Below are 26,654 nucleotides of genomic sequence, written 5' to 3' on the forward strand. Positions count from 1 at the left end.
GCCTTTGTAGAAAGGATAGTGGTTTTTATTGCAGACTTAGAAAATACTGAATTATGAAAAATACAAAATCAACTGTTGTAATTATCTGTTTATTTTACAATCTGTATGCCATCATACCCATATGGCTTTAAGATAGTCTGTTCAAAGTATTTTAAAACATGCTTTAACAAAGTATTTTACAATTTCAAAAACGAGTATTTCTTTACTGGAAGAGAAAAAAATAAAACCAAACTCCAAAAACATTTTCCTGAGAATTCTGTATCATAAAATTGTCATTCATTCGTAACATTTGCAAGTTGATGATATAGGCTTATAGAAGTCAACATGCAACTTGTAGGTCTATGGTATTAAATAAATATTTTAAAAATTACTTAGATGCAGCTGGTCAGGCAAAAACCTACCTTCAAACTTCATCAAGTTCCTATCAGGTTTAAAAACATGATGTTACCTTTATCATTGGTCAATGACTGCCATGATTCCTGCCCTGGAATCCCTCCACCATCGGTTTTATGGAATTCATGCTGTGGCTGATCCCCAGACTCCAGCAGTGGAGCACAACTCTTTAGGGATGTTCCAGTCTCACACTTGGTCATCACTGACCTTGGTTTCCAATACCTGCAGTCAAGTGTGTCAGGGCTTTGGGCCACTGGATAAGCTCCCAGACAGTCATTCCCTACAAAGATGCTCCACCTCCTTATAATAAGGACTGACCCCAAGGAATTCCATTTCCAACTACGTGCACTATTAGGACAATGTTTTAATGCCATTGTCCACGTCTTTTCAGAGTATCAGCAGCTTTAAAAGTGATAGTAGTTATGAAGAGTAGAGGTTTGGGCTTTGAATTTTGTTTTTTTATTGTTTCTTGTTGGTTTGCTTTTTAAACAAAATGGAGACATAAGAGCAAAATGCTTCCCAGGGTGGCAGCATGGGAGGGAGACAGGATTAAATTAACCAGGAATCTACAGAAACTGAAGAAAAAGCCCAGAGAGCTTCATAAAGTAATACATATACAGGATCATTGTGTCATTTAAAAGAATTTCAATCCAATTATCATGATGTCTGCCATGTAGTATTTATTTCTGAATTTCAATTACTGCAAGCATTGTGATTTATACAAGCTATGAGCCATCAGCATATTTTTTCCCTTAAAAAAGTAATGATATATGATGAAAATCCAAGGATTCACTAGAGATTTGAATCAACTTTCAGTCCCATAGGTGAGGTAGTGTAGTCATTTGTGTTGCGTGCTGGTTATGAGAAGTCCTGTTGAATTCTGGCAATTTTTAAATTTTTGTTTTAAATAAGTGGCTTACTGTATTTATTAATGCTATGTTACCTATGGATGGTGGGGAGAGGAAAAAGAAGAGCATTGCCAAGAACAAGTTTTGCCTTGCTGCAAGGTAAAACTGAAAAGCAGTATTTACAAGGGCCATTGCTTAGTTGCTGCCTACTGTACATGCACACAAAGACACAAAAAGCTAATACACATTCTGAGGTAGGAAATGAAGAATTCCACTGGCTTGTACAAGATTCTTCATGTTTTGTAAACCAGCAAACCCAAAGTTTTCTGTGGTGAGGTTCAATACTTAGTTCTGGTGTGAGAATAGCATCTAAATAACAAAGCATCATTGGTATACAATATGCATCCACTGCTATGTAAAAATCTAGAAAATGGGGATTATTTTCAGTAGCTGAATTTCTCCTTCACAAAGTAATAAAGGAAATATCTCCAGCTCATTTCTTCACTAAACTTTTTATATATCTATGCTAATAGCACAAGCCATTGAAAATATACTACAGGTTTAGCCATAAAGTATCCTGAAAGATTGATTTTGAAATAGAACTTTACTGGTCCCAGTGATCAGAGAACAAATATTTGTAACTTACTTTAGGCAGTTAGGCACTGAAAGAAAAAGATGTGGCCTGAATACCTTAAAAAAAAAAGTCTGTCCTTAGACTTTCACAATACTTTGATTCCAACTTGCCACAAAGAAGCAGCAAGCTGGAAGGTGCTAGGACAGGAAGTCACAATACAGCTGTTGGTTTTAACAAGCCTATGGGATTCAGATGCCAGAGGATCCAATGCACACTCATCCAAGAACTGCACCAGTTTCAGATGTCTGCCTTCCACAGTGCCTTGCTATTCCTCCCACTAAATTTAGAGAAGAGAGTAGAATGTGGCAGCACCTCTGCTGCTCCAGTTCTTTTAATTCTGTACTAGAGTGACAGAACCACTTATTCAACAAAAGCCTACTACTAACCAATTCTACTACCAGTAGTAGTAGCTTACTACTTTAGTTCAGTAAAGTCTTCTCTGGGACGGGGAGGGAAACAGCAGGAAGCAAGGAGCTATACCAGAGTGCACTTTTCAGAATCTCCTCATCCTGTCATGTAAATTAGCCCATCTACTAAATGAACATTTACAGAGCTATATATGCTTCTTAAGGTTTGTCTACCAGGAAAAAAGAAATCTTAGAAGAATTCCAGGTATAGAAGTCATCGTGCATAAACAGCTGTCAGGAGGCTTTCCTTAAAATGCAGAGTGGCATTAAGTACTGTGGCATAAATCAGAGTAGGCTGCTCTGTACATGAACAAAACTTCCTCACAAATAAGCACCTGTGCATGGAATTTGTACTTTCCAACATCTTTCCTGAACCCTCCTTGGCATCACCACACAGAAAAAACTGACACATACAAATTACCTTCTGGAACTACACAGAGCAAACCCAAAGCTTGCCAAGTAATAATGGTGACCATGGAATTGTCAATATAGTTTCAAAAGATTAAACTTCTATCTTCTCTCTCACTTAGTAAGTTACATTCCAATAATGCTCAAGCCCACTTCTGGTTGCAATGTTGAGAGGCTGGCAATGGGAAGGAGAGATTCATTCATCTGTAGTGCATTTGTCAGTCATTTGCTGGCAGAAGTCTGTGATGCCACTGCTCTGCCCACAGGGCTCCAGGAGCGATGTCTGCTCCAATGTTCTGGCAGGAACCAGGTGCAGTTCTTGTACTTGGTCGTACGTGGCCTCACACACACTTTTGACACACTGGTAACAGGAACTCTGCTCAGCTGTAGGGGTGACACCTGAAAGACCATTTGCTGATTCTACAGATGCTGGTACCACAAGCTCACTATCAGATGGAGCTGTTTGTTCTCTTTTTGGGAACAAAAATGAGAGTGGACAATCTGAAGAAGAATATTTTGCAAGTATTTGTATTTGCTCTTGACTCAAGGCTGCTTCCTTACACACCTGCTGGCAAAGTCCAGTCAGATTCTGCTTTGTCTCACCCAGAGTTGATAAAATGTGGTTTCTTTCCTTCAGCAAATTCTCCTTCTCATTTTGCTGCAAAAATAAAAACAGTATTTTAGTCTACATTTCAACATAAGAACTATGGTTTAAGCTCCTATCAAAGCTAAACCAAGACTTTAAATACTCTGGTCTGCTGAAACAGAAGTAATTTGGCATTAAGAAGGAAAGCAGAAACACAATCAAACACATATCAAAAGCCCAATCCTAACCTCTCTGGAAGCATCATCAGGCAAGGTATTTGATGTGGTTTTTCAGATATGCAGCTTTTTCCAAACTCATGCTGGCAGACAAAGGAGTAATTTGTTGTTATTGAGCAAATGAAACATAGCTGCACTTACTGTAAATATTCCTGAAACACTAGTTCTACAGGATAACATAAACCATTACCAATGAGCCAACAAAACATTAAGCAGTCTTCATAGAGATCTGTATTTTAAAATTGAAATGCTGAAAATCAAACATCACATTTTAATTGTTGATACTATTCCACTAGGTGAAAGTAACGTCCATTCTAAAGAAGTGCCAAACCCACTACAAACAATGGAGTTAAGTATAGTTCCTAAATTAGATAGAAAATTTAAGAAAGGTAAAGGAAAGAAGATGTGGTGAACCACTAACAACCTAGAGATAATGTAGGAGGATTGTCCAAGCAGATGGCAACAAACAGGATGGCAACTCAATAATAGATATCAAGTAGAAAAAAGCAGCCTGTGTTAAATCAAGCTTTTATTTGGCTTCAATGTTGTGAATTTTTCTGAGGCTTCTGATAGAACTGGCTAAAGATGAAAAGACGCTGATAAACTGAGAAGTCTAATCACAGAAACAAGCAACTTTTTGAATAAAGACAAATGAGGAAATGGCAAAGGACAGGGAACAACCGAGACCATCATGAAGAAGTTGAATGAAAAGGACAAAGAACCCGAATCCAAACATGTCACAACACACACATTGTAAATTCTGTAATTAATTAATTAAAAGAAGATAGAGTTTTGAAGACATATAAAGCTTTAAATAGTTTTCAAGTTTTAATCATGGGGACTATGTGTTACAGCTACTGTTATGTCAATTCACTCTTGGAAAGTTTTATTATTTTCACTCCTCCTCACATCCCCTTTTGCAGAGAAACATCATACTGCAACCTCTACAACTTCTTTTTGAAAGAAATGATTAAGTTTAGGCAACATTTGGCAAGAGGAACAGTTGTTGCCAGTTCTTTTTATCTAAAATTAGAAGAAAGAGGACTTGGCTAATAAATTTCTATTTGTCAGCATACTGGGAGCAGCTGTTAACCATAAAATACGCCACACTGGAAAGGAGCCATCAGGGTCACTGAGTCCAGCTCCTGGGCCTGCACAGGACACCTCAAGAGTCACACCCTGCGCCTGAGAACTTTGTCCAAACACTTGAACGCTGTCAGGCTTGGTGTTGTGACCACTGCCCTGGGGAGTCTGTTCCAGTGTCCAGCCTAAACCTTCCATGACTGGGCTTTATGCTGTTTCCTTGAGTCCCTGTCACTGGTCACAAAGAGATTGGCACCTGCCCCTCCAGAGGATGCTGAAAAACTCAGTGAGGTCTCCCCAGGTCTCCCCTTCTGCAGACTGAACAGATTAAATGCCCACAGTCACCTCTCATAAGGCTTCCCCCCTCCAGACCCTTCCCCATCCTCATGACCCTTCTCTGGATGCTCTCCAATGGCTGAATGCCATTTTTTAAACCATGGTGCCCAAAGGTGCCCCAGCACTCGAGGTGAGGCTGCCCCAGTGCAGAGCAGAGAGGACAATGTCCCCTCCTGCCTGGCTGGCCATGCTGTCCCTGATGCCCCCAGGTCATGGATGTCCCTCCTGGCTGCCAGGGCACTGCTGACTCCTGTTCACCTGGCCAAGGACCCGGAGCCCCAGGTCCCTTTCTACAGCTGCTCTCCAGCCTCCTGTTCCCCAGCCCATGCACACAGCCAGGGCTGCCCTGTCCCAGAGCAGAATCTGGCCCTTGCCCTCGTTAAACCTCACATGGTTGGTGACTGTCCAAGTCTCCAGCTGGTCCAGGTCTCTCTGCAGGGCCTCTCTGCCCTTGAGGGAGCTGACAACTCCTCCCAGTTTAGTGTCACGGCAAACTCAGGGTGTGTTCCATGGAGTGCTGTGTCCAGGCTGCTGATGAAGGTGGTGAGGAGCACAGGGCTCAGGGTGCAGCCCTGCAGAACTCCACTGGGCACCAGTGCCAGCCTGATGTCACCCAGTCACTGTCACCATTTGCTCCTGACCCATGACCCAGCTGCTCTCCCCCACGTGATGTGTTTACCCAGCTGTGGGCTGGACATTTTGTTCAGAAGGATCCTGGGAGAGCCTGTCAAAAGCTTTGGTGAAGTCCAAGAGGATTACATCTACTGGCTTTCCTAGATCACCCTGTCATACAAAGAAATCCGTTTTGACAAGCAGGACTTTCCCCTCATGGAGCTGTGCTGGCTGTGACTGATCCCTGCATTGTCCTCCAGGTGTTTTTCAGTACTGATCAGATTAATCTTTCCCATTCTGTTAGGCAGATCACCTAATACCTTTTGGGTATGTAGAGGCACTCAGTTGTGTGTTATGGACTGACAAAATTATCTGTTATCTGGACTGCTATTTAAAACAAACATGAACATTCAGAAATAGTTATTCCAGCATCAATTCCTCACCCCCCTTCTGAAGCTGTTGACAGGTTAATACACCTAAATATTTTTATTTTATTTTATCAGCATTATACTAATACTACCAAAAATGTCAGTTAGTTTTGAGGCCATAATAAACTGAGAGCTCTTTTGAATCTCCTGGTAAAGAATGTACTTAGTTCACTCACCTCACCCTGCTATATATAATATATATAACAAGATCTCAATTACATTTTTCTTGGAGCATTGTGCATCTTCCTCAGCTACAGAATCTTCAGCAAAGTAGTGCTTTTGGAGATCAGTTGTCTTCTACTCTGCTCCCCCTCACAAGTGCCCTCATTGTAGAAGTTTCCAAGTGAAAAATCCAAGGATGGGTCAGGTTGGAAGGGACCACAGTGGGTGATCTGGTCTGACCTCCCTGCTCAGGCAGGGTCATCCCATTGTACAGGAGAAAGTACAAGGAATGTGAATATACACAGGGTCTCTGAAAGAGCTGTTTCTAACAAGTCAACATCTCCTAAAGTAGCCCTTGCATGTTCTCAAATACAGAACCTAAGTGACCAACAAGAACACCTAGACTCACCTGACAGGTCAATAAGCAAAGGCTATATGGGGAGGTAAAAAAAATGACTTTATCAGTACAGAATATCAAAAGACATGATCAAAGGTAACTCTCCCAGATAACAGGTTCAGGACTGAACAGTATTTTTCTTCAATATAAGTAGAACTTAACATAAGATTTCCAATTTTACAGAACCACTTGGGAGGGGAGGTACCTCGGCAGGTCTGTAGAACAAAGTCAGAGATCAGGTAAGATCAGGCTGCTCAGGGCTTTGCTCAGTCATGCCCTAAAACCCTCAAAGACAGCACATGCACAGCCTTTCAGGCTCCACTGCCTGCCTGTCCCCACGGGAGGAAAAAACTTTCCTTACACTCAGATGAAATCCCCCTTGTAATTTAAGACCATGTCTCCTGTTCTCTTGCTGCCAAGCTCTCCCCCAAGAAGCTGGAGATCTGCTACTACCAAAGGCTGTGTAAGCTCAAGGACTGCCCCACAGATATGGGCAGGCAGCCATTAGGGTCTCCCCACTCCATTTCCAGGTAGAAGCCCCATTTCTTCAGCCTCTCACCACAGAAGTACTTCGGGCCTGGCCATCCCAATGGCCTTCACCCAACCTTCCTTCTGCCTATCAATGTGCTCCTGGAACTGGGAGGGGTGAAAACCCAGCCAACAATTCAGTGCTACATGTGCCAAGACAGGTAACAACCACTGCCCTCCAACAAGGGGCCACACTCCTGTTAACACAGCCCAGGACACTGATGGACTTTTTTTCAGTCTGGACATGCTGCTGATCATGCTCAGCCTGCTGTCTGCCCAGGCCCCAAGGTGCTTGTCAAAGCTACTTGCCAGCTGTTAGTCTGCAGCCTCTAGTCAGGCAGGGGTCATTCTGTTCCAAATATAGGACTGTTCCAAGAAACACGCCACAAGCATCTTCTGGGAGAGAAAAAAACTGAAGCAGCACCAAATAGAAACTAATACAAGACAACATGTTGCACATACTGAAAGCCAGGATGAGGAATTCCACGAAAAAGTATTTCCTAACTGGTAGTACAGAGTATAATCTACTTGCCAAGAGCTGTCAAACTATAGCTACACCATTCTATTCCCTCTCAAAGCCACATTACAGATGATACCATGAGAAGATCAAAGTCTAAAAGGTGTGAGACATGACTGACACAGAACAGGAACAAGGCAAGAGCCATCATGCCTGAAGCAACCTGGATGTACCACACACAGCTCCTCCATGACATGTCTTTTCTTCCATCCACCTGGAAGTCATGCCTGGACAGACCTTGATGTTTCTGTATTTGCTTATACAAATTTGATGATCTGTCAGGCATGGTCAACACCTCCAAATTTTCAGGAATTTCTGAAGAAACTTTCAGCACAGTTGAAAAAAACATATGCAACTGGAACATGTTTGTGCCTAGAGGATGATTCATATAACTCAGACCCCACCTCACAGCTCTCAAGACTCAACACTTATTATCTAGGCCTTGCAAAGTGTTACCTGTCAAACAGCAGACATTCAGTCTGTTCCAGCACAGGTCCACAGAAAGAAGGATATTATGTTATAATTATTAGTCTCAAACAGCCACATGCCTAATCTTGCAGATCAACCTTTAATTCCCTGCCCAAGTATTGCAAAATATTGACAGAGTTACATAACAGAAATGACAACATAATGACAAAACCAGGCAAAAAGTTCTGAAATGTCAGAAATGCAACTTCTCTCTTCAGTAAAGATATTATTAGTACAATCACCTGATTACCCTCCCTCAGAGAGCACCTTCTTCATTGAGCACAACCTGCTCTGTCAGCTTATCAGAGCTCTATGGCACTGCAAGCCTTCTTTCAAAGCCTATCTCCCCACGGCAGAAGTAGGAGTAGATGCAGTGAAAGATGCTGATCACAAGAAAATAAGTTTCCAGTCCGTGGCACTTGGCTCTAATTTTACTTTCCTTTTCACTTTCAAGTCAAAAAGATGCAACATGACTGCTATTTTCCAGCTGATGCAGATACCAAATTCAGGTACACCAAGCCTAAAATGCTCCATGGACAAGAATGAGAGTACAGTAGTCCTGAACAACTGAACTGTTTTGCGCACATGGTTATGACCAACTATGAAACTGAGATGAGAATCAAACAAAGACTTGTTTTTCTGAAAAGCCACTCGATTATCTTCTTGCCATTGTTATTTTTACATAATCTTAACCTCAGATTACCTATATTTCTCTTAAATTACATATTTATCTTTTTATTGCCTTCTTAAGGAGGAAAAAATATATTAACAGATGGCTGCTGAGAAATCTGGATGCATCAATTCCTCAGCTACAATCTTGATGCAACTGCTAAAAAGGCAAGTTCTTCTGTATCTTCCGCCTTTCTGCAAGGGTCTCATTTTTAACATCCAAGACTCAGGAAACAGTTTGCCAGCCCATGTTGATGTGTTCCAAGAACAGAACTTACACAACTAACAATTGCGTAACTGCAAACTTGATCATGAGCAATACCAGGAGCTGAGGAACAACATCTTGAAGCAAGAAAGGGGAAGAGGCAAAAAGCAGTGTAGGATAACAGTCTGGGAATCATTCTGTACAATTAAATTCAAAGCTTATGGGTTTCAGAAACATCATTCACCAAAAAATTATCCTGTGATGCAGGTTTTGTTTGAATGGAAACAAGTCCACAGAAGGAAAGATGTGTGTACTTTAGAGCAAGGCTCAGAAAAATCTGGAACTGCTATTAAGGAGTTATACAAGACTGATAAAGTTTTTTAAGCTTGAGTGGAAAAGGTAGCAAATCACCCCACTCTCAAGCTACTGCCAGATAGGCAGTCCAGATGTTTAGAGAAAGACATGACAACAGCAATGAGTATCTATACATACCAGTTTTTCAATTTCAGATTCAAGATTTTGTATACAGTCAAGTTTTCTCTTGCGACATCGCTGCGCTGCAATTCTGTTTTTACTCCGTCTTCGGATATCGTGAATACAGTCCAATTGTTCAGGAGTTAACTTATGCATTTTCAGAAATGACTGGAAGTCATTTCTGGAAAGTGAGATAATCCTTTGTGCATTAAACGGCAGTTTTACCTAGAACGTGAGATACAGTTGTAAATCCAAGGTGGAACTGATATACACAAACACCAACAACTCAAGTTTCCTTTTCAAGCATTCTTTACCACACAACTCATCTTTATTCCTACACCTCAGAGACAAGAGCAAACTAACATAACGACCAGATGATGGGATAAAATCCAGGGGATCCAACTACAGGAGCTCAAGCACAGGTGCAATAGAGTATTTGCACATTTACATTAGATCCTTACAAGCAGATTCAGAGTAGGCTGACAGCTACTTGTGTGTGCACCAAATATGCAGGTGATGCACTCTAAGAAGATGAGTTACAGTTTGGTGAGATACACAACAAGTGTCAAGACTCACTAATATAGTCTAAAGTTCTCCCAAAGCTGCTATTGAGACAGCATCCTGCACACATTTTTATACCTATGCTTTTTTTTTCTGCAGGAAAAGTTCCTCTGAAACAGGCATTTCCTTAGAATACAGAAGTTACAATATTTGTCTTTTATTTTTTAGTGTTGGAGAAGACAGAGGACCAGGCTCGAGCTACTGTTGTATACCCAAGCTACAAAAGCATTTGAGATCACAAAGTGTTGACCAATACTGAAAAACATATTTACCTTTACAAAATAATCACCATGGTTTTGAGTATCCAACTACAGACATTTTATTTTAATCCTGACATTTGAGTATAATAAGTAGCAGAATATGTCACCTTGCTCTGGTCAAAGATCTGAATTGAGTTTAAAAAGAACACAGAGAAATCTTTTCTCTGATTGGCTACTACTGGTGACAAACAGGCAAAAAATAATAAAAAATCCCAGAGTACTGTCCTCAGCAGTGATACCACCTTCTCTGTCACATAAAGGTAAGGAATGTATTAAACAAATTCTGGCCTTTTGTTTAGCATTCCAGATTTTTTGTATTGATGGCAGGTTTCACTTATGTTCAGTCTCAGTAAGCCCTGCGTTTTGAAAGACAAAAACCTTAGTGCTTTAAGAACAACTCAATTTTTGTAACACTGAATGATCCATCATGCAGAGTTACACTGCAATCCCATGATTCTAAGAACTGAGATGGGAATTGTTCCAGGTATATCACTTAGTGCTAGAGAAGGTGATATTCTTAGACAGTCCTAAATACACAGCTACTGAAGCCAGCTTAAAAGCTTAATTGTCACTTCACATTAAATCTGAAGTATCATTTCTCTCTCACCTTCACCCCACAGCTCAGAATAAAACCACGAAAACTGGTAAATTTCTATTAAACAAAGGTTCCAAGTTTCTATTAAACAAAGGTTCCAAGAAGTTTAGAGCTTTCTTAAACGCTAAACTAAAGCAGATTAAAAAAAAATCTAAGAATGAACCTTCATGCCTTGATTTAAGGCTCACAATGTTTTCTGACAGTTGTCCCAGAAAAAAATCTCAAAAGATCTAATATGTAGGCATCTAACACTTCAGTATCTGACCAAAAATACTTTCATACTTTTATTCAGTCTCTCTGAATTAACAGTGATCCTCCATACAAACCTCTGAATGGTTATTTCAAGTTTCAGTTCCAGACTTTTAAAAACAAGCAGCCACAGAAAAAACCCAAAACAACAAAACATAGAAAACTCAGATTTTTTTAATATGGCCTTAAAAGACTGGGAAGCAAAGGATCCATCAGGATGTTCTTACCTCACATTCTTGTTCTCTTGCTGAACAGGATTCACTGTCCCCCTCAGTGTCAGTCTCTGAGTCCTCTCCCAAACTTATCACATAGTTATAGGGACACTGTTCTTGTTGCTGTCCCTGAACATAATCTCCACTGTTTATTTCAGAGCTGTTGGAGCATCCTTCAGTTCTCAGGTTGCTTATAAAGGGGCAATTGACAGAATTCAGTGTTGTAAAAGTTCGCTGAGGGCAAGGTTCAGGGCTTTCACTGATCCTGATCCCCAGCCACGGGCACTCTGATTTTTTCCCCGAATACGAGGGCTCCGAGTACTCTTTAGAAGGTGGTAAATGTACTTGACAGGCATCTGTGCTGTGAATATCGCTCCAGAAGCCCTGTGCTAGCTGTTCTGCTATCTCTCTCTCCACACTGCTTCGATCTCCAGCTGAGCTGATGTTAGTGGCTTCCCTAATGCACAAATCCACCTTTGAAGATGGGTTACCTTGACTTTCAGTTTTGTCATTTCCAGCTCCAGTACTTGACACAGTTTTTTCAGCTAAGACTGTGTTGTTTTGCATACTACTGAAATTCAAGTTACCATATTGCTCACAACTATGTAAAATAGACACAGAATTGAGTCCATGAGGTGCAGCAGAGTTTTGGGGGAAAGCAGCAAGATCCATTTTCTCCACAGGACATGACACATTCCAAGTTACAGAATCTCTCTTTGATTCTTCTTTTTTCTGAATGCCTTCTTCCCCTTCCTCCATTTCTACCTGAGTCTCTTCACAGTTTGAGATCAGCTGCATAGGCACACACTCCTGAGCTTTTTGTATGCCATCATTATCAGGTATTTCCTTCTCAAGAGAAGTTGCAAATGGGGGTACCTGAACGTCTTTAATACTGGAACTGGACTCTGAAGTATTAACTTTGTCATTTCCAAAAGCTTTCTGGAATTTTCTATACTTTGGGCATTGGGAAGATAAGCTGGAAGCACTACCCCTTTCTAAATGTACAGGATCACAATTTTGATTGGCATTATTTTGGAGAACAGGTGATGATTTAGCATTTTCTTCATCTTTACAGGGCTTTGTGTCAGGAATTTGACTATATTCCTTTTCTAGCAGAGCTTCTACTTCACAATTTATTTCTAGGTCTCCATCATCCACATTGCCAGTTTTAGGGTTTGCTTTCTGACAATGCTGTGTGCAACACTTCTTCCTGGGACATTCCTGCTGATCCAACTTAAAGTCCAAAAATCTGAATTTGAGAAACTGAAAGCAGGACTCTTCAATGTTGCGTACACCCAAAAATTCTGCACATTTGCAAACTTCAGACACATTGTCTTTATTTAAAACAAGTTTTGCTGTATATGCAAACTGAAGCAAAGGACTAAATCCTTTAAGTGTTACCTATTACAAAAACAAATGAAAAAAAATTAGTGTGGTCAAATTAGTATGGTTTAAGCAGAGAAATACACAAATTTACCTGTCTTGCCAGCAGGACAGAGCACAGCACAAAAGCAACAGACTTGTTCTACTGTGAAAACCTGGTCAAACTAATTCTGAAACAGTTCTTCTGATACAATTTTATCATGCACGTTTTGTGACAGTTTTCCTTATTGTGATCTGTGTCTTAATAAAACGTTCTTACAGTAATAAAAGCGGAAAATATTGCTGTATGCTGCAAATCAGTAACCAGATTCCAACCTCACAAAGATATATTTCAAAGCAAGTTGTATACTAATTACTCTATAGTATGCTGCTAGTATTTAACAGTAATTGCTCTTCGAAAACTACAATTAATCACTTAGTCTTATGCACCATTCATGCAAAAAAAGTTTGAAGAAATGGAGTTTGACCACATATGATTATTTACTACTACAGCCACCTACTCCTTTCTTCTTCCCATAGATTCAAAGAAAGGCACTCAAAACTGGTACACCAAACAGAATTCTCAAGTTTAAAGCCCCTTTAGAGCAAGTGATTTTAATTGCACATTTATATCTTCACAACAGTTGCCTATCAAGGAACCCAGAGAAAAACAAAAACTATCATTAGAAACTGTGCAAGATCTCCTACACGTGAAACAATGTCTAAGGAATCGAGTAGGAAGCCACAAACAGACCCCACAAACAGATTACCAACTACATGACACTTCCTTTAGCCTCTTCTCTGCAAATGAGCAATAAAGCACTATGTCCACTATTAATACTCAAACTCAAGTCCACACTCTGCTCCCTGCCTTTACTGAAATGACCAGTATTTTATGTTAAATAAAGCACTATATCAATGCATTACCTACACTGAATCCTTCTGGCAGTAAAATAATGAATTATTCATGCAATTCAATTTAAGAATCAGTTGAGGGTTTGTTTACTTTGGTTTTTTTTAGTAGTTGTTTGGTATGTTCTCTTTAAAGGACACAACACATGAAGTGACGGTGAGATCTGCACAGAGACCAGTCCTTTAAAACTGTCTGTAAACACTTATGACCTTCCTAAAGAATTCTTAAAAATAGCATTTGAAATATGCTCTGGAGGTTACACCACCACATTAATTCATCCTTCATAATGTGGGGAAGTAGAATGTAAAAGACAGTTTATCCATAAGCTGTCAACATGTCTTCAGACATAGTGTAGTTAATAAAACAAAAACATTACAAACAAGTAACAAACATTAACATACATAACAAACAAAAACATTAACAAAACAAAAGTGGCTTTACAAATAAGTAGCATTCATAAATGAAACTGAAAGAAAAAATACAATGCATTTTAAAACTGTACCTTCTTTCCATCTAAGGGAGAAACACTGCAAAAACTGCAATGATCAAGAGGGGAAGAACACTCTACTCCTTTCACTTTCTCTTACACATTTCTGGCTACCTATGCTCAAGCAAGAAAAAAATTGTAGAAAGACTCTTAATGTGACTGACCTAGAAAAGCAACTCTTGCAGTAGTCATTTATCTAATTTTTATTTGGGATGAAAGTAGAGAATAAAAATGCTGGCAAAAAACCAACAGACCCCAGACCAAGATGACAGCAGTTAGTCTTTACAATATAATATATATTAAATACTTGATTTAAAAAATATTTCTGGTACCCCAGATTGTGGGCTGGTGTCTTTCAGCTCTCAAATCCCCTACTCTAAATCGTCAGTTAAACGCCAGCCTCCCATAAAAGAGAACTGAACAAAGCAGATGAGAAGCACTGGCAGGTAGAATGCAGAAGGGAGTGACACTCACCTCTTCCGGTAAAGTGATGATAAGATCAGCGTCCACCTGGCCCACAATTCTTGAAAGGAAGTAACTGCTGCAAGCTGCAAGCACAGCTTTGTGAGCCCGAAATCGCTGATCTTCCACTAAAATGGTAACATCACAAAGGATATCTTGCTTTCGCTGATCGTCAAGGCTGAGCAGTACGTTGGTACTGTGCACTGAGGACTCATAGGCAAACACCACGCTGTTGTTCTCACTTAGAGACATTCTGTATCACAGCTGGTGGTGTGAGGCTCAGGGGAAAGCATGCTTCTGTGCTTCAGACCTGGGGAGCAAAGAAACAAGTTGTACCCCTGAAAGTCATGTCCAACAGGAACCTATTGGTACTGAAACATGAGCAGGCTAAACGTGCACTGTTCTGGTCTAATTCTTCTTCAAATTAGTACTTTAAATAAATACATGCTTGTGACATTCACAGTACCCAAACCTTGATATGTACATCGTAACACAGCTTTTATAATCTCACAGACCAAAAAATGCACTTCAGCAATAAAGAACTGTTCTTTCTTAGCCAAGTGATTGAGAGACATAAATTTACTGTAACACCTAGAAATTATCTTTCACTCTTAGTAATTGGTGTATTCTAACTCCAGCACTATGAAAATGTAAAGAGAAATAAAACAAATGCATTAAACTAAAGTTCACCAAAATACCATGTGAGCTACTTCTGTTTACTGATTCACCTAATGCAGACTAAAACATATGTGTTCTGTCTTGTTTCAAAAGTATTTTGTCTGCTAAACCAATCAGGCATTGGTAAAATACCCTGATTTTCTAGTAGGCTGGTGTCTTGTTTTAAAATTTGAATTCTCTAACTGCCTTAATGCAAACTTTTCTCCCCCTTTTCTTTCATGACTACTTGATTTGTCATACTTGTTACAAGTTTGCTTTCCCAATGGATCATTATGATTCAGATCCCCTGGCAATGGAATAGTCTCTCTTCTGACAAAGTTCTAAAATAACAGTATTCATTGGATAATAAACAACAGTTAAAGTTAGACATTATTTAGAACCTTGAAATATATAACTCATATATAACGGTTCTGAAGATTCTTAAAATTGCAAAAAATAGAAGGGCTAGGGAGAAGGCAGTTCTGCTAGAGAGTGCAAAGTTTGAAAGTATTTCCAAATCTGATCTTTACACTGTATTTCGCTTTCAATTGAGCCCTTCTTCCAACCAAAAGGAAGAAAAAAGGATTATTAAGAAGTGTCCTTGCTCAATCAAGAAACCACTTAAGTCAGATTTGGAATTATCCTGCAAAGAAAATATGGTGTTCCTAGGACACGTTATCCTTTAACAAAGCAAGCATTGAGATTACACTTGAGCCCAGAGTTCCTGTAACTGAGCACAGCTGTGGAGACTCACTGCGGCTGACATGGGACGGCCTCATCCTCCCATTGCTCAACAGAGGCTGTTGCCATCTGCCAGCTCCCAGCAATAATGAAACTGTAGCCAGTGCAAATCCTCAGCTTTCAGGTGTGGGGAAACTTGCACAACACGGGGAGTGCACAGGGCATGGACATATTTAAACACACTGCGGAAAAAGCAACCACGCTGTGCTCCTGGTTACTCACTGCTCCAGCTATTTCCATGGCACACGGGCATTTTGAGTGAGCTTGGGAACAGAAAGAGGGAAGAAAAAGATCCCTATTTCCAGTGGCAATAGCAGCACAGTACTAGTCTGGATCCCAGTGAAGTGCAGAGCACATCAGCACTACCTGCCTTTCCCACTCCCTTATGGAACACTGTCTGCTTAACTTCACCAACAAAATGTACAAATGTATGCTGAAAACAGAAAAATCCCTAAAGTTCCACAAACCTGAGTTTTTCCCTCTAAGAAGTGGTAGAGAAAAGTGCTACATACCATGCACTGTTTATCCTAAAGGGCTTATTTTTGGAAGGAAACAGTTTAAATGTTTTCATATACCTAACAACAAGACTACAGATTCATTAACTTAGGAAATATTTAATTTCCAGTCAATTTACATGGGAACAAAATTCCTCATGAAATTCTATCTTTGTAAGAGCTTATGAGAAGTAACCAGTCAATAAATGATATACTCCTAACTGGATTGCTCTGTAGCCTAGCTTATCATATTGCTCACATCTTACAGCACACAGAGTTTAATGAAGTATAACTCTGTATTTGTTACAAGGTGAAAAAAACCCAAAACCCCAAAAAGGAACAGAGGACAAACCAGAAAAATTTAAGACTAAATCCACAAGTGGTGGGGAACGCAGGGAAGCATTATAGACAAGGACATATTCTGGGTGAACACTTAGGCAAACTCATGAGGCAGACCATAGTTAAAGACAAGCCTTTAAGTGTTCTTGTTTTCTATCTTCTATGAAGAAAGAGCCCTCAGACAGACAAGACATATCATAAATGATGCTTTTGGGTTTTTCCTGATAAAATAATCAATTCCAATATCCAGTTCAGTTCATTACACTTCCATAGCACAGAAGGCTAACAGGCACACTACTTTATTTCTATTTATATAGATACAGACAAATTAATGCGAAGAAGAGTTAACCCTCCTTCTCACTTATCTCTGTGAGACACACACCATCCTTTCAAAACAGCTCATGGACAACTTGGAGCACTGAGGGAAAGCTTCCAATGTTTCAGCTGCCAAAAAAAAAACAACCCCAAAAAACCCACAAAAAAAAAAAAAAGCTCAACACTGAAACACTACCTTCTGTTTCTTGATAAGTGAATGAAACTCTTAGTTTGAGCATAACTCCATTTAACACTTCACTCTGACAGAATGTTGTACTTCCTAACTGGACTTCATCAGCCAAGTTATGTCCCCTCTATATTTAAACACGATGACAAGTTTGAGGTATCCATAATATAGCAAGCAGCATTTAATAAGCATTTCAAACTTTAGTAGAGCCTTTAAAAAAAACCCCACAAAACCAAAAAAATACCACTCCTACACTACACTCAAACACTAAACTCCTCTCAGTCTTTGTAAAATTTAGGTACTCAAATACAATAAAAAGAAATCCAAAAGTAAAGCATCAGAAAACTGAAAATGCTGGTGAAAACAAAAGCACAAAATGGGAAAGAGAAAATGCAACCACTGTAAAAAGCTGTTACACTTAAGAATTAACAGAGGTCAAACTTGTGAATGTCTGAATTCTGTTTTCCAGTTGTGTAATAAGGGCAGGGTTACATATTTATGATAGCATCTGTCATGACAGCCAACCAGATTTTCCACAGCAGTGTGAGAACAAAATAACTGCTCTATAACTAGGTTTGTTCTGCACACATCCACAACAAGAACACTTCCTGTCATAGCAAAGAGAAAAAGTACATCTCCTCTGTAAATGGTTTAATTTCTCTTCTACTATAACTGTTCTTCTAGAGCACTCAGAATTCTTAAAATTAGTTTTATTTATGATTGGGTGGACAAAGTGGGGAAAGGTACGAAGCAAAGAAAACAATTCAATTAAATGTACAAGTTTGCGCTGCAACTGTCATGAGAACAGGCCTTCTAGGCTTTTCTGTCCATTTTATGTAATTTAATTTTCTACAAATATTACTTATCAGGCTCTTTTTTCCACTCTCAGAAATATTATTAATATCAGCAACCAGGTATCAAAAAGGAAAACTGATACTAAAAACAACCATAACAAATAATATCCTTGGAAAGCAGCCTAAAACTCCTATAATGCTATTTGTATTTTAAAAGTAACCTTCAATCAAGGAAAACTAAAAGTAAGCACAGATAACTTGGAAAAGTATTCCACAAGCAGATGACTGTATGTGGAAATCACAGCTCACAAAGGAGGTGCCAACAACCATGTGACTGAATGCAAAAGATGTTAAGAAAAAACACCCATGCAAGAATATTAAGATATTTGTAACAGATATTGCCATAAAAAATATGGAGAATCCAAAAAGATCTTCCAAAACTTAAAATAGTTCTTATAGCACAGGTTGGAAGGATTAAAGAAGTAACACCATGAAAGCTTACTTACTACAAATCCTCAGTTTGTGGAAGAAAACGAATAGTGTGATAATTCCTCAAATTCCTCTCACCTGAAACCCTGCACACCTAATAACCTCATACTCTTGAGACTGAAAATTAAAAAAGCTTGTGAATGTAAGCATACACACATGCCAGTACAAAACCTACATGAACACCTGAAGCACAACAACCAATCAAGTTCTGCTTTGAGAACACAACCAAGCCTGCTACTACAAAGCTTTCATTCTTTATCAGTGATCTTGAGATAAATTATGTTTTGCATAAGGACAAAAATATTTCCTCCTAAGTACCAGCTAGAAAACTTTATTCTGCTTTATCAAAGAGAAGTAACTCCATTTTTTCTCCCTACTAGTACACAATTATGAAAATAATGCCCAACAGTTACCTGCAAAATTACCATATCTTCAGTAAATTTAGACATCTCTCCATCCAATTGATTTTATATATATATATATATCCAAAGAACATATAAATACTTATCTTAATGGAAATCAGTACTGCAACCACATTTAAAAAAGGAATACACATTTAAGTACACAGTATAGAGACCAAAGCAAGATGCTTATCAGGACTCATTGTAAAACACACATCTCATCCAAGGCTCATTTTTCTCATGCATTCAAAGTCATTCATTACATTATTACAGGAAGGTAATAGTGAGGTACAGGGAGTGTAAGGTACTTTAAAATTAGGCTGCAGGTTTGCTCATCTGAGTGCTTACACCTGGTAACAATTACTGCTCTTTACTAGCTGACTGAGAATAAAGATAGATATAAAAGAGTCACTTGGTGCAGATCCTCAGATAAACCATAAAGTCTCCCCATTGGTAGTTTAAAAGAAAAATTATTACAAATATGAGAATCATGATGGTCGAAACCAGGTAAAGCTAAAGCTATAAGGAACTGTTGTTGCTAAGTTACAGAAGAAAAATAGTAGTTTAACAGGTAACATTGTTGAGGAATGTATCCAGTTTAGGTAGAGTACCAGAGCAGGAACAGAGTACCAGAGAAGAACTCAAAATAGCGTGATGTATTCCTCATCCACACAAAAATCTCACACAAGGCAGACAAACTTTCATCCAAGCTCAGCACCACCACATGTAAGAGGGCACTCAACATCCTGTGGACAAATAAGTGTCCTGGAAGAGTTGAGGGAAGCTACATGGCATCAAATTGTCATTGAAGGTGACCAAAGCACACACATTTGTATATATGTTTACCAAAATGCTTTTTGAACATTCTGAATGTTTCAAATGTCATTAAAAATACTAAATCAGAGCACAGGAACCCATGCAAATCAATGACAGTCATATCTTTGAAGACTTTGACTTTCAGGAAAAACAGCTAATTACATTTTACAATCTACACTCTTCGTGCTAAATCCAAGGACCCGGAAAATTAAATTCCAGTATCTAATGGTCACCAAGATTTGGGAACACCAAATCCAGAGGCAGCATCCATCTCCACATATCAAAGTTTGGCTTCCAAATTCTTTTTTTCCCCTCCAAACTACAGGTTTTTCAAATTCAGGAAAAAAGCAGACTGAAGAGCAGAGTAAACCAGAGGAGGTTTTGATACAGAAATCACTAGACACTCTCCCTGTTCAGCTGAGGACCTGGCACTGCAGTAAGCCTTGCAGAGCAGCCACTCCTATCCAGCAGGACCTCTCTGTGCTTCTGTGACTAGGAATTTCCTTATCACCAGCTGAACAATGAGGAATAGAGGACTCATCCAAAGGCACCCGATTTAACCCAATCTAGGATCCAAATCTAACAATTGTCTCAGACTCACTGCCAAATAAAACACAGGAATCTACCTTGTTACCATCACTTGTAACATACCTTAGAGCAGCTGGGCAAAAATGGACCTGTGGTCCTTCTGTTTTAAGCTCCACCAAGCCATAGTTCTAGCAAGAGCCAAGCAAAAACACTCGAGCTACAAGAGTTACATCCTCTGAGCTCAGGGTTCTTTTTAAGAGCAAAAGCCTCTTCTTTTCCATCGGTGCATAAATCCAATTCAGATATTCCTATAAAGAAGAGCTAGCCTTTTATTCCTAGACTCAGATATAACCATGCAGCCCTACCATCCAAATCAACTCAGTCTACATGTGTCTGGCTTTTTTCTGATCTGCACCTATCATATAATTTCCATACATGATCCAGCTTAAGGTTATAAAAATGGAAACAAACCCCTGTTCCTCAGTCCTTCCTTAGTGAACAAGCATCCAGCAACACCACACTAGGTATCCATCCTCTCTAGCAAATGCAGAAAGTGCCACTTGTACACTGGTGAAGTTCTGAAACCAAAGAGCAGGGAGCAAAGCTCCCCTAGGTAGCTGTAGAAGCCAGGCAGCACACACCTTGGCTGTCACTGCTCTCTCAGCTGCTTGAATGAACTTGGGCACCCAGATGAAAATTCAGTTGTGATCACAAAAATTATAAAACTAGCAAGATTAATTTATCACCTAGCAGACAATAATGGTCTGTTCAGTTAGCACCATGCTTCTAAAATACCTGTATTCTTGGAACACTACAAATTCCTCAGTTGGTGAAAATACAATTGTAGACCTTCAAAAATACAGCCTGGAGAAAACAAAACTCTTGGTGCTACTCCTATTATGCTGATCTACTCAGTAAGTTCTAGCAGGTCAGTAATTCCATCAGTTTTCTTAGGGTTGGCATTTACATTTACTTTAGCCTATAAAAAAAAAGCTCTGTCATCCACACACGTGAAGTCCAAAGCGTCAACTATAATTTACTACTGCTAAAACAAGACAGTTTAGATAAGGTACAGCTCATTCAAAACACACTGCAAAGGCTTTTTTTTCTACAGCTTTATCTCTCTGTCCTTGCCCCCAGCTATCTCCTTTTAAGGAAATAGTTATATTACAGATGAATGCCTACAGTGGTTAATAGCTGCTGATTCACATTATGCTGACAAAGAATGAACAAGCACTTTAGTGTGCGTGTTCATTGCTTCATCTTCAAAAACACTGCAAAAGAAAAAAGTGATAAAAAAGCAAAAAGCAAGCTTTGCTACCCAAGAACAATGCTTTCTCCTTTAGGAAGAAAGTAAATTTAATCTTCAGTTATTAGCAGAGTCACAATTCTAAATTGTCTTCTTTATTAGTCTAACACATGGAAGGTATTATTCACAGCTTAATTACCTACATGAGATTTTTAAAAATTACTAGTTTGTATTTTTGTAGCAAAATTTTAAACACTGCATTTGGACTCCTGTCAAATCACAAGTGAGTATTAAAAACAATCACGGAAGTCTGACAAGTCTTAAGTCTGTGCTAAGAGTCTTAATTTGTTTTCCAGGTTTTAATACTGAATACATACTTTTTTCTCAGTATTTGCAAAATATATGAGAAACTGGGACATTGGAAGGAGAGCATGGAGGATCCTGAGAATGCTAGTAGTCACAAGCCTCCAGAAGCCACGATTTTAAAAAGAAAAAAGAGATTGATACCATGTAACCATAGACATTTTTCAAAGAACAGAAGTTTGAAAAGCTTCCCCAGAGGATGACAAAAGTCTGTATCAAAGCCAAATAAATCCCAAACTACTCTGCACTTTCCCATTATTTTAGATGACGCTAATTTGTTTAATTTTTGGATCAGGGATGAAAATCATGTTGTGGGATTTGGTTTGTTTCACTGCTAAAAAATGAAATAGGTCTGAAGGGATTTCAGAGGCTCCTCTGAAAAAATTCCATCACTTACAGCCCTTCAGTTGTGCTGGGATTCACAGAGAATTGCACTGGAAAGATAATGCACAGACTTTCTAAAGAACTTTAAAAAAACCCCCAAAGCACCTATCAACAACAAAAATAACCACAAACACAACACCCCAAAAATACAAGTAAAAATGCTTTTATTTTTTCTTAAATAAGAACTAGGTTAGATAATATAATATTCACTTAGGATAAGTAAAGCATGCACAACTAAAATCTACTGTCAACTCCTGCCTTTGCATAAAGGACAAACACCTTTGTATTTAGAGCTACATTTTCTACTCATTGCTACAGTTAAACAAACCACATCATTAACTTCATCTGAATGACTATCACAATCCATTTAATGACTATTACAATCCATTTACATCCACTTGTAATGGATGAATTTAGTATTCATCATACACATTTTGACACACATATGTCAAAATGTGTATGATGAATACTAAATTAACCATTTAATGTACTTAGAAGGACACAAGAAACAATATGAAAGGACTGTGAAACAGCTATATTTCCAAGTCAAAGAAAATACTGGTTGGAAATTATATTTCTAATCTCATTTCTGGCATTATCTATTTAACTTTGATTTGTTTCCATGACAGTTCTTCACAGTATGTGAAACTGAAAGAAACCTGCAAATGTTTTAGACATAAATCAGAAAGAACTTCAGAAACATTTATATGAAAACAGAACAGCACAGGTTTATCAGAACTAACAATATATAATAATAAAACTTAAAAAAAATTAAATATTTATATATGCACTAGACCAGGCTTCAGATAATAAGGGTCTAGTAAAGGTCTCCAACAAATCACACCAAACTGTCTCAGTCTTCCCATCCTGTAGAGACTGTAGACTATTTCCTATCTGACATATGATGTCAAAAGACATGATCTTACTAGCTGACCTGTAAATAAGCATTTTTGGGATGCTACCACATGAAATACTGATCTCCAGCTCTGGGGACCCCAACATCAGAGTGACATGGATCTTCTGGAATGAGTCTAGAGAAGAATACAATGATGCTCTGAGGGCTGTAGCCCCTCTGCTCTGCAGACAGGCTGGGAGAGCTGGGGGTGTTCATCCTGGAGAAGAGAAGGCTCCAGGGAGACCTCAGAGCCCCTGCCAGAGCCTAAAGAGGCTGCAGGAGAGCTGGAGAGGGACTCTGGACAGCGGCCAGGAGTGACAGGACAAGGGGGAATGGCTTCAAATCAAAGAAAGCAGGCTTAGCTATTAGAAAAATTCTGCCCTGTGAGGGTGGTGAGCCCTGGCACAGGCTGCCCAGAGAAGCTGTGGCTGCCCCATCCCTGGAAGTGTTCAAGGCCAGGCTGGATGGGGCTTGGATCAACCAGGTCTAGGGGAGGTGTCCCTGCTCATGGCAGGGGGTTGGAAATGGATGAGCTTTAAGGTCCCTTCCAATACAAACCACCCCAGGATTCTGGGATTTGATGACCTTAAAACTAGCATGAACAGGGCAAGCAAGTGCCATATATTTACTTATCATAGTATTTGTCAGTGGGCCAACACTGGAATCCAAAAAACAACAAACATTATGTTAACAGTTCAAATAAAGTCATTCACAAACAAAGTATCTCAATACAATTTTTAAGATTAATTGAATATTCTTTAAGTCACAGGCTCTCATTTAAAGACATTTAGTTACTGATACCTTAGGCTACACCTCTCCAGCGTATGTTTAATGATTAAACTCAATTTATTTGTATTCCACCAATGCTTCTAAAGTCAATTTACCCTTCACAGCACACTTTCCCCTTTTTAAAGCTTCAGTAGCTGATCGGTCAGTTGAGCCTTCCTCTGACCTTCTAACTCACTTTTATACCAAATACTACATTTTCCCTTCACACTTAACAAGAACAAAACTTTCTTCCACCCTTAAAGAGTGCCTTAACCAAAAAGCACTGCATACTGCTGGAAACAGAGTGACTTGGGATGCAGCCTTTGATTTGTTACAGCAAAGTAAGCCTTTCCATCACTTTCAGTACCCTCTGAATTAGAGGTGGGGGCAGGGAAACCTGCAGGTGGATCCTCACACATTATCCCCACTGTGGTCACACCAGGCTGAATCTACACAACTCAGTGATTGGTTCAGCAGTTAATTTTGGCTCACTCAATGTTTTGTTCCTACCCACACTTGCCTCAACTAACACACTACCTCTGGTTTGACTAAGGACTACATATAAACAGGACTCACATTATGAATACCACAGGGTTTTCTCCTGCTCCCCAAAACCTCCCCCATGAAACTTTCAGTGGTCAAATTCTACAGGACAATTAAAATGCCAGCATTCGGACACAAACATGAACCCTCTGACTGACCTACCACCCTTCTTTGCCCCCACACCAGCCTGCCCAGTGCAGGGAGAGAGACAGGACTGGGGTTAAAAGAAAACCCATTAAGTGTTTATAGAAACAGGCTGATTATCAAACGTGGAAGGTGGGGATGACAATGACAAGGAGACTTGTTGAGCTATGTTTCCCTGAACCGTAGAGCAGAGTTATTTGGGATTTACAGAACTCATGTGCAAAGACCTGTCTATTCTACACCTAACAAGAGTGCCCACCTGATCCAAAGGATCAGGTAAAGGTTATGGGCTTTCATACTAGACCAACTCTATCATAAGAAATTTATTAGTGGTCAAAATATCCTTTGCATAAGAATATTAGTACCTATTAAAAGCAATTAAACATTTAGCACATTAAGGTCTTCTACATTTTCACACATAAACTCTAAGATACAGCTGATGGAAGCTAAAACTGTACTTCAGCATTTTAGTTAAAACCAGGAGTGTGCTAGTAAAGCAAACTTCCCAAACACCCCATTTATTATGGTTTTGTTCACATCACAAGATGAACCCAGACAACAAGAGTAGGCTCTTTTTTGAAGTAAATTGGAAAACACACTCTAGAAGTTCTCAAGAATTTCAAATACTAAGGGATTTAACTTTTTTTTTTTTTTCAGATTTACTAAGCCAGGTCAAAGGGAACCCTTCTGAAAAACACAGTGGGTATTCAGTTTTCAGTGACAACTGTTTCTCTCTGCAAATCTGCCTGTTTTGGGCCTCACTGCTTGCTAAGGCACATACAGGTTTATTCACTTGAGTTTGGGCATCCAAGAGTAATTATGCTATTTAAGTAATTTTAAAGTTAAACTCATTTTACAAGTCGTATTTTGTGATCTACCTCAGATGGTTTAATTCAAACTCATCATGCTGACAGGAATATAGACCTTTCTTTTCTTACTGTATGGTGTAATACTTGAGATTAAAGAGCTGATTCTATATGCTAGAGCATTGCGAGTGCCGCATCACCTTAATTTACAGTAAATTGAAATGACTCCATTACTGCAGCCAGATGTTTTTCACACAAACTTCCTTCCTCAAGTGCCTCAAATTAACGCATCTGTCAAAATTTACTCCACATACAGTTATCTTTACTGCTAGAACACTTTCTCCCTCCTTTTTTAGTTCAATAAGGATTTGGAAGACCGAGTTGTGGATGATTTTGGGATTACTGTCAAGCTAAAAGAGGTAACTGTTCTTTTGCGATTACTACATTTCCACCAAGCCCCAAAGCACGCCGAGGATCTCGGCGCACAGAACAGGACGGACAGGATTTGTATTTCGTTGTTTACAATCTAAAGCAGACCTTCCCCGGCTCCCCCCACAGGGAAACACCAGCTGCACGGCAGAGCGGGGATCCCGCCGACCTCCCAGCGGGGCCGAGCCGGTCCCTTCGCACAGCACCGGGCAGCGCGGCGTGGGACACTCACGCCTGGGCCAGCGGGGCACAAGGGCACCCTGCGAACCGAGGGGAGGCACCGAGCAAGGAGCGAGCTCGGGGCAAGGGGGCAACACCCTGAGCAAGGAGCGGGCTGGGGGCAAGGGGGCAACACCCTCAGCAAGGAGCGGGCTGGGGGCAAGGGGGCAACACCCTGAGCCAGGCACCGAGCAAGGAGCGGGCTCGGGGGAAAGGTGCAATACTCTCAGCAAGGCACCGCCGAGGGAAAGCCGCCGCCGGTGCCCGGCGCTGACGAAGCGCCTCCGCCACCGCCCCGGCGCCCCCGCGGGCGGGACCCCCGACCCTGCATGGGCCGGGCCGCGCCGGGAAAAGGCCGCACCACCGACACCACCCCTGTGAACGCGCGGCGACCCCCGCCTCGCCGCACCCTCCGCCCGAAGGGCGCCGCCTTCGCACCCCCGCCGCCAACCCTTCACCGCGCACGCTCCCGCCGCTGGCCGGTGCGGCGCGGTTCGGCTTTACCTCGGTGCTCGGTGCCCGCCGCCGCCTCACGCCGTGCCCACTCGCCCCGCGCGCGCCGCCCGGGCCCAGCCGCTCCCGGCTCCGGCTGCGGCCCGAC

The 26,654-nt window shown here is 40.2% G+C and overlaps 1 protein-coding gene across 1 annotated transcript; it reads right to left on the bottom strand.

The window, feature by feature from the left end:
• Nucleotides 1–26,654, bottom strand: BACH1 (BTB domain and CNC homolog 1). Its single transcript, XM_066571984.1, has 5 exons — nt 26,558–26,654; nt 14,505–14,802; nt 11,284–12,669; nt 9,410–9,616; nt 1–3,348 (listed from the first exon to the last, which is right to left on the bottom strand). The coding sequence occupies exons 2-5, from the start codon at nt 14,742–14,744 to the stop codon at nt 2,887–2,889; spliced, it is 2,295 nt and encodes a 764-aa protein (XP_066428081.1). The 5' UTR covers nt 14,745–14,802; nt 26,558–26,654; the 3' UTR covers nt 1–2,886.

This window comes from Molothrus aeneus, chromosome 2 (genome assembly GCF_037042795.1).
Source record: "Molothrus aeneus isolate 106 chromosome 2, BPBGC_Maene_1.0, whole genome shotgun sequence".
NCBI lineage: Eukaryota > Metazoa > Chordata > Aves > Passeriformes > Icteridae > Molothrus > Molothrus aeneus.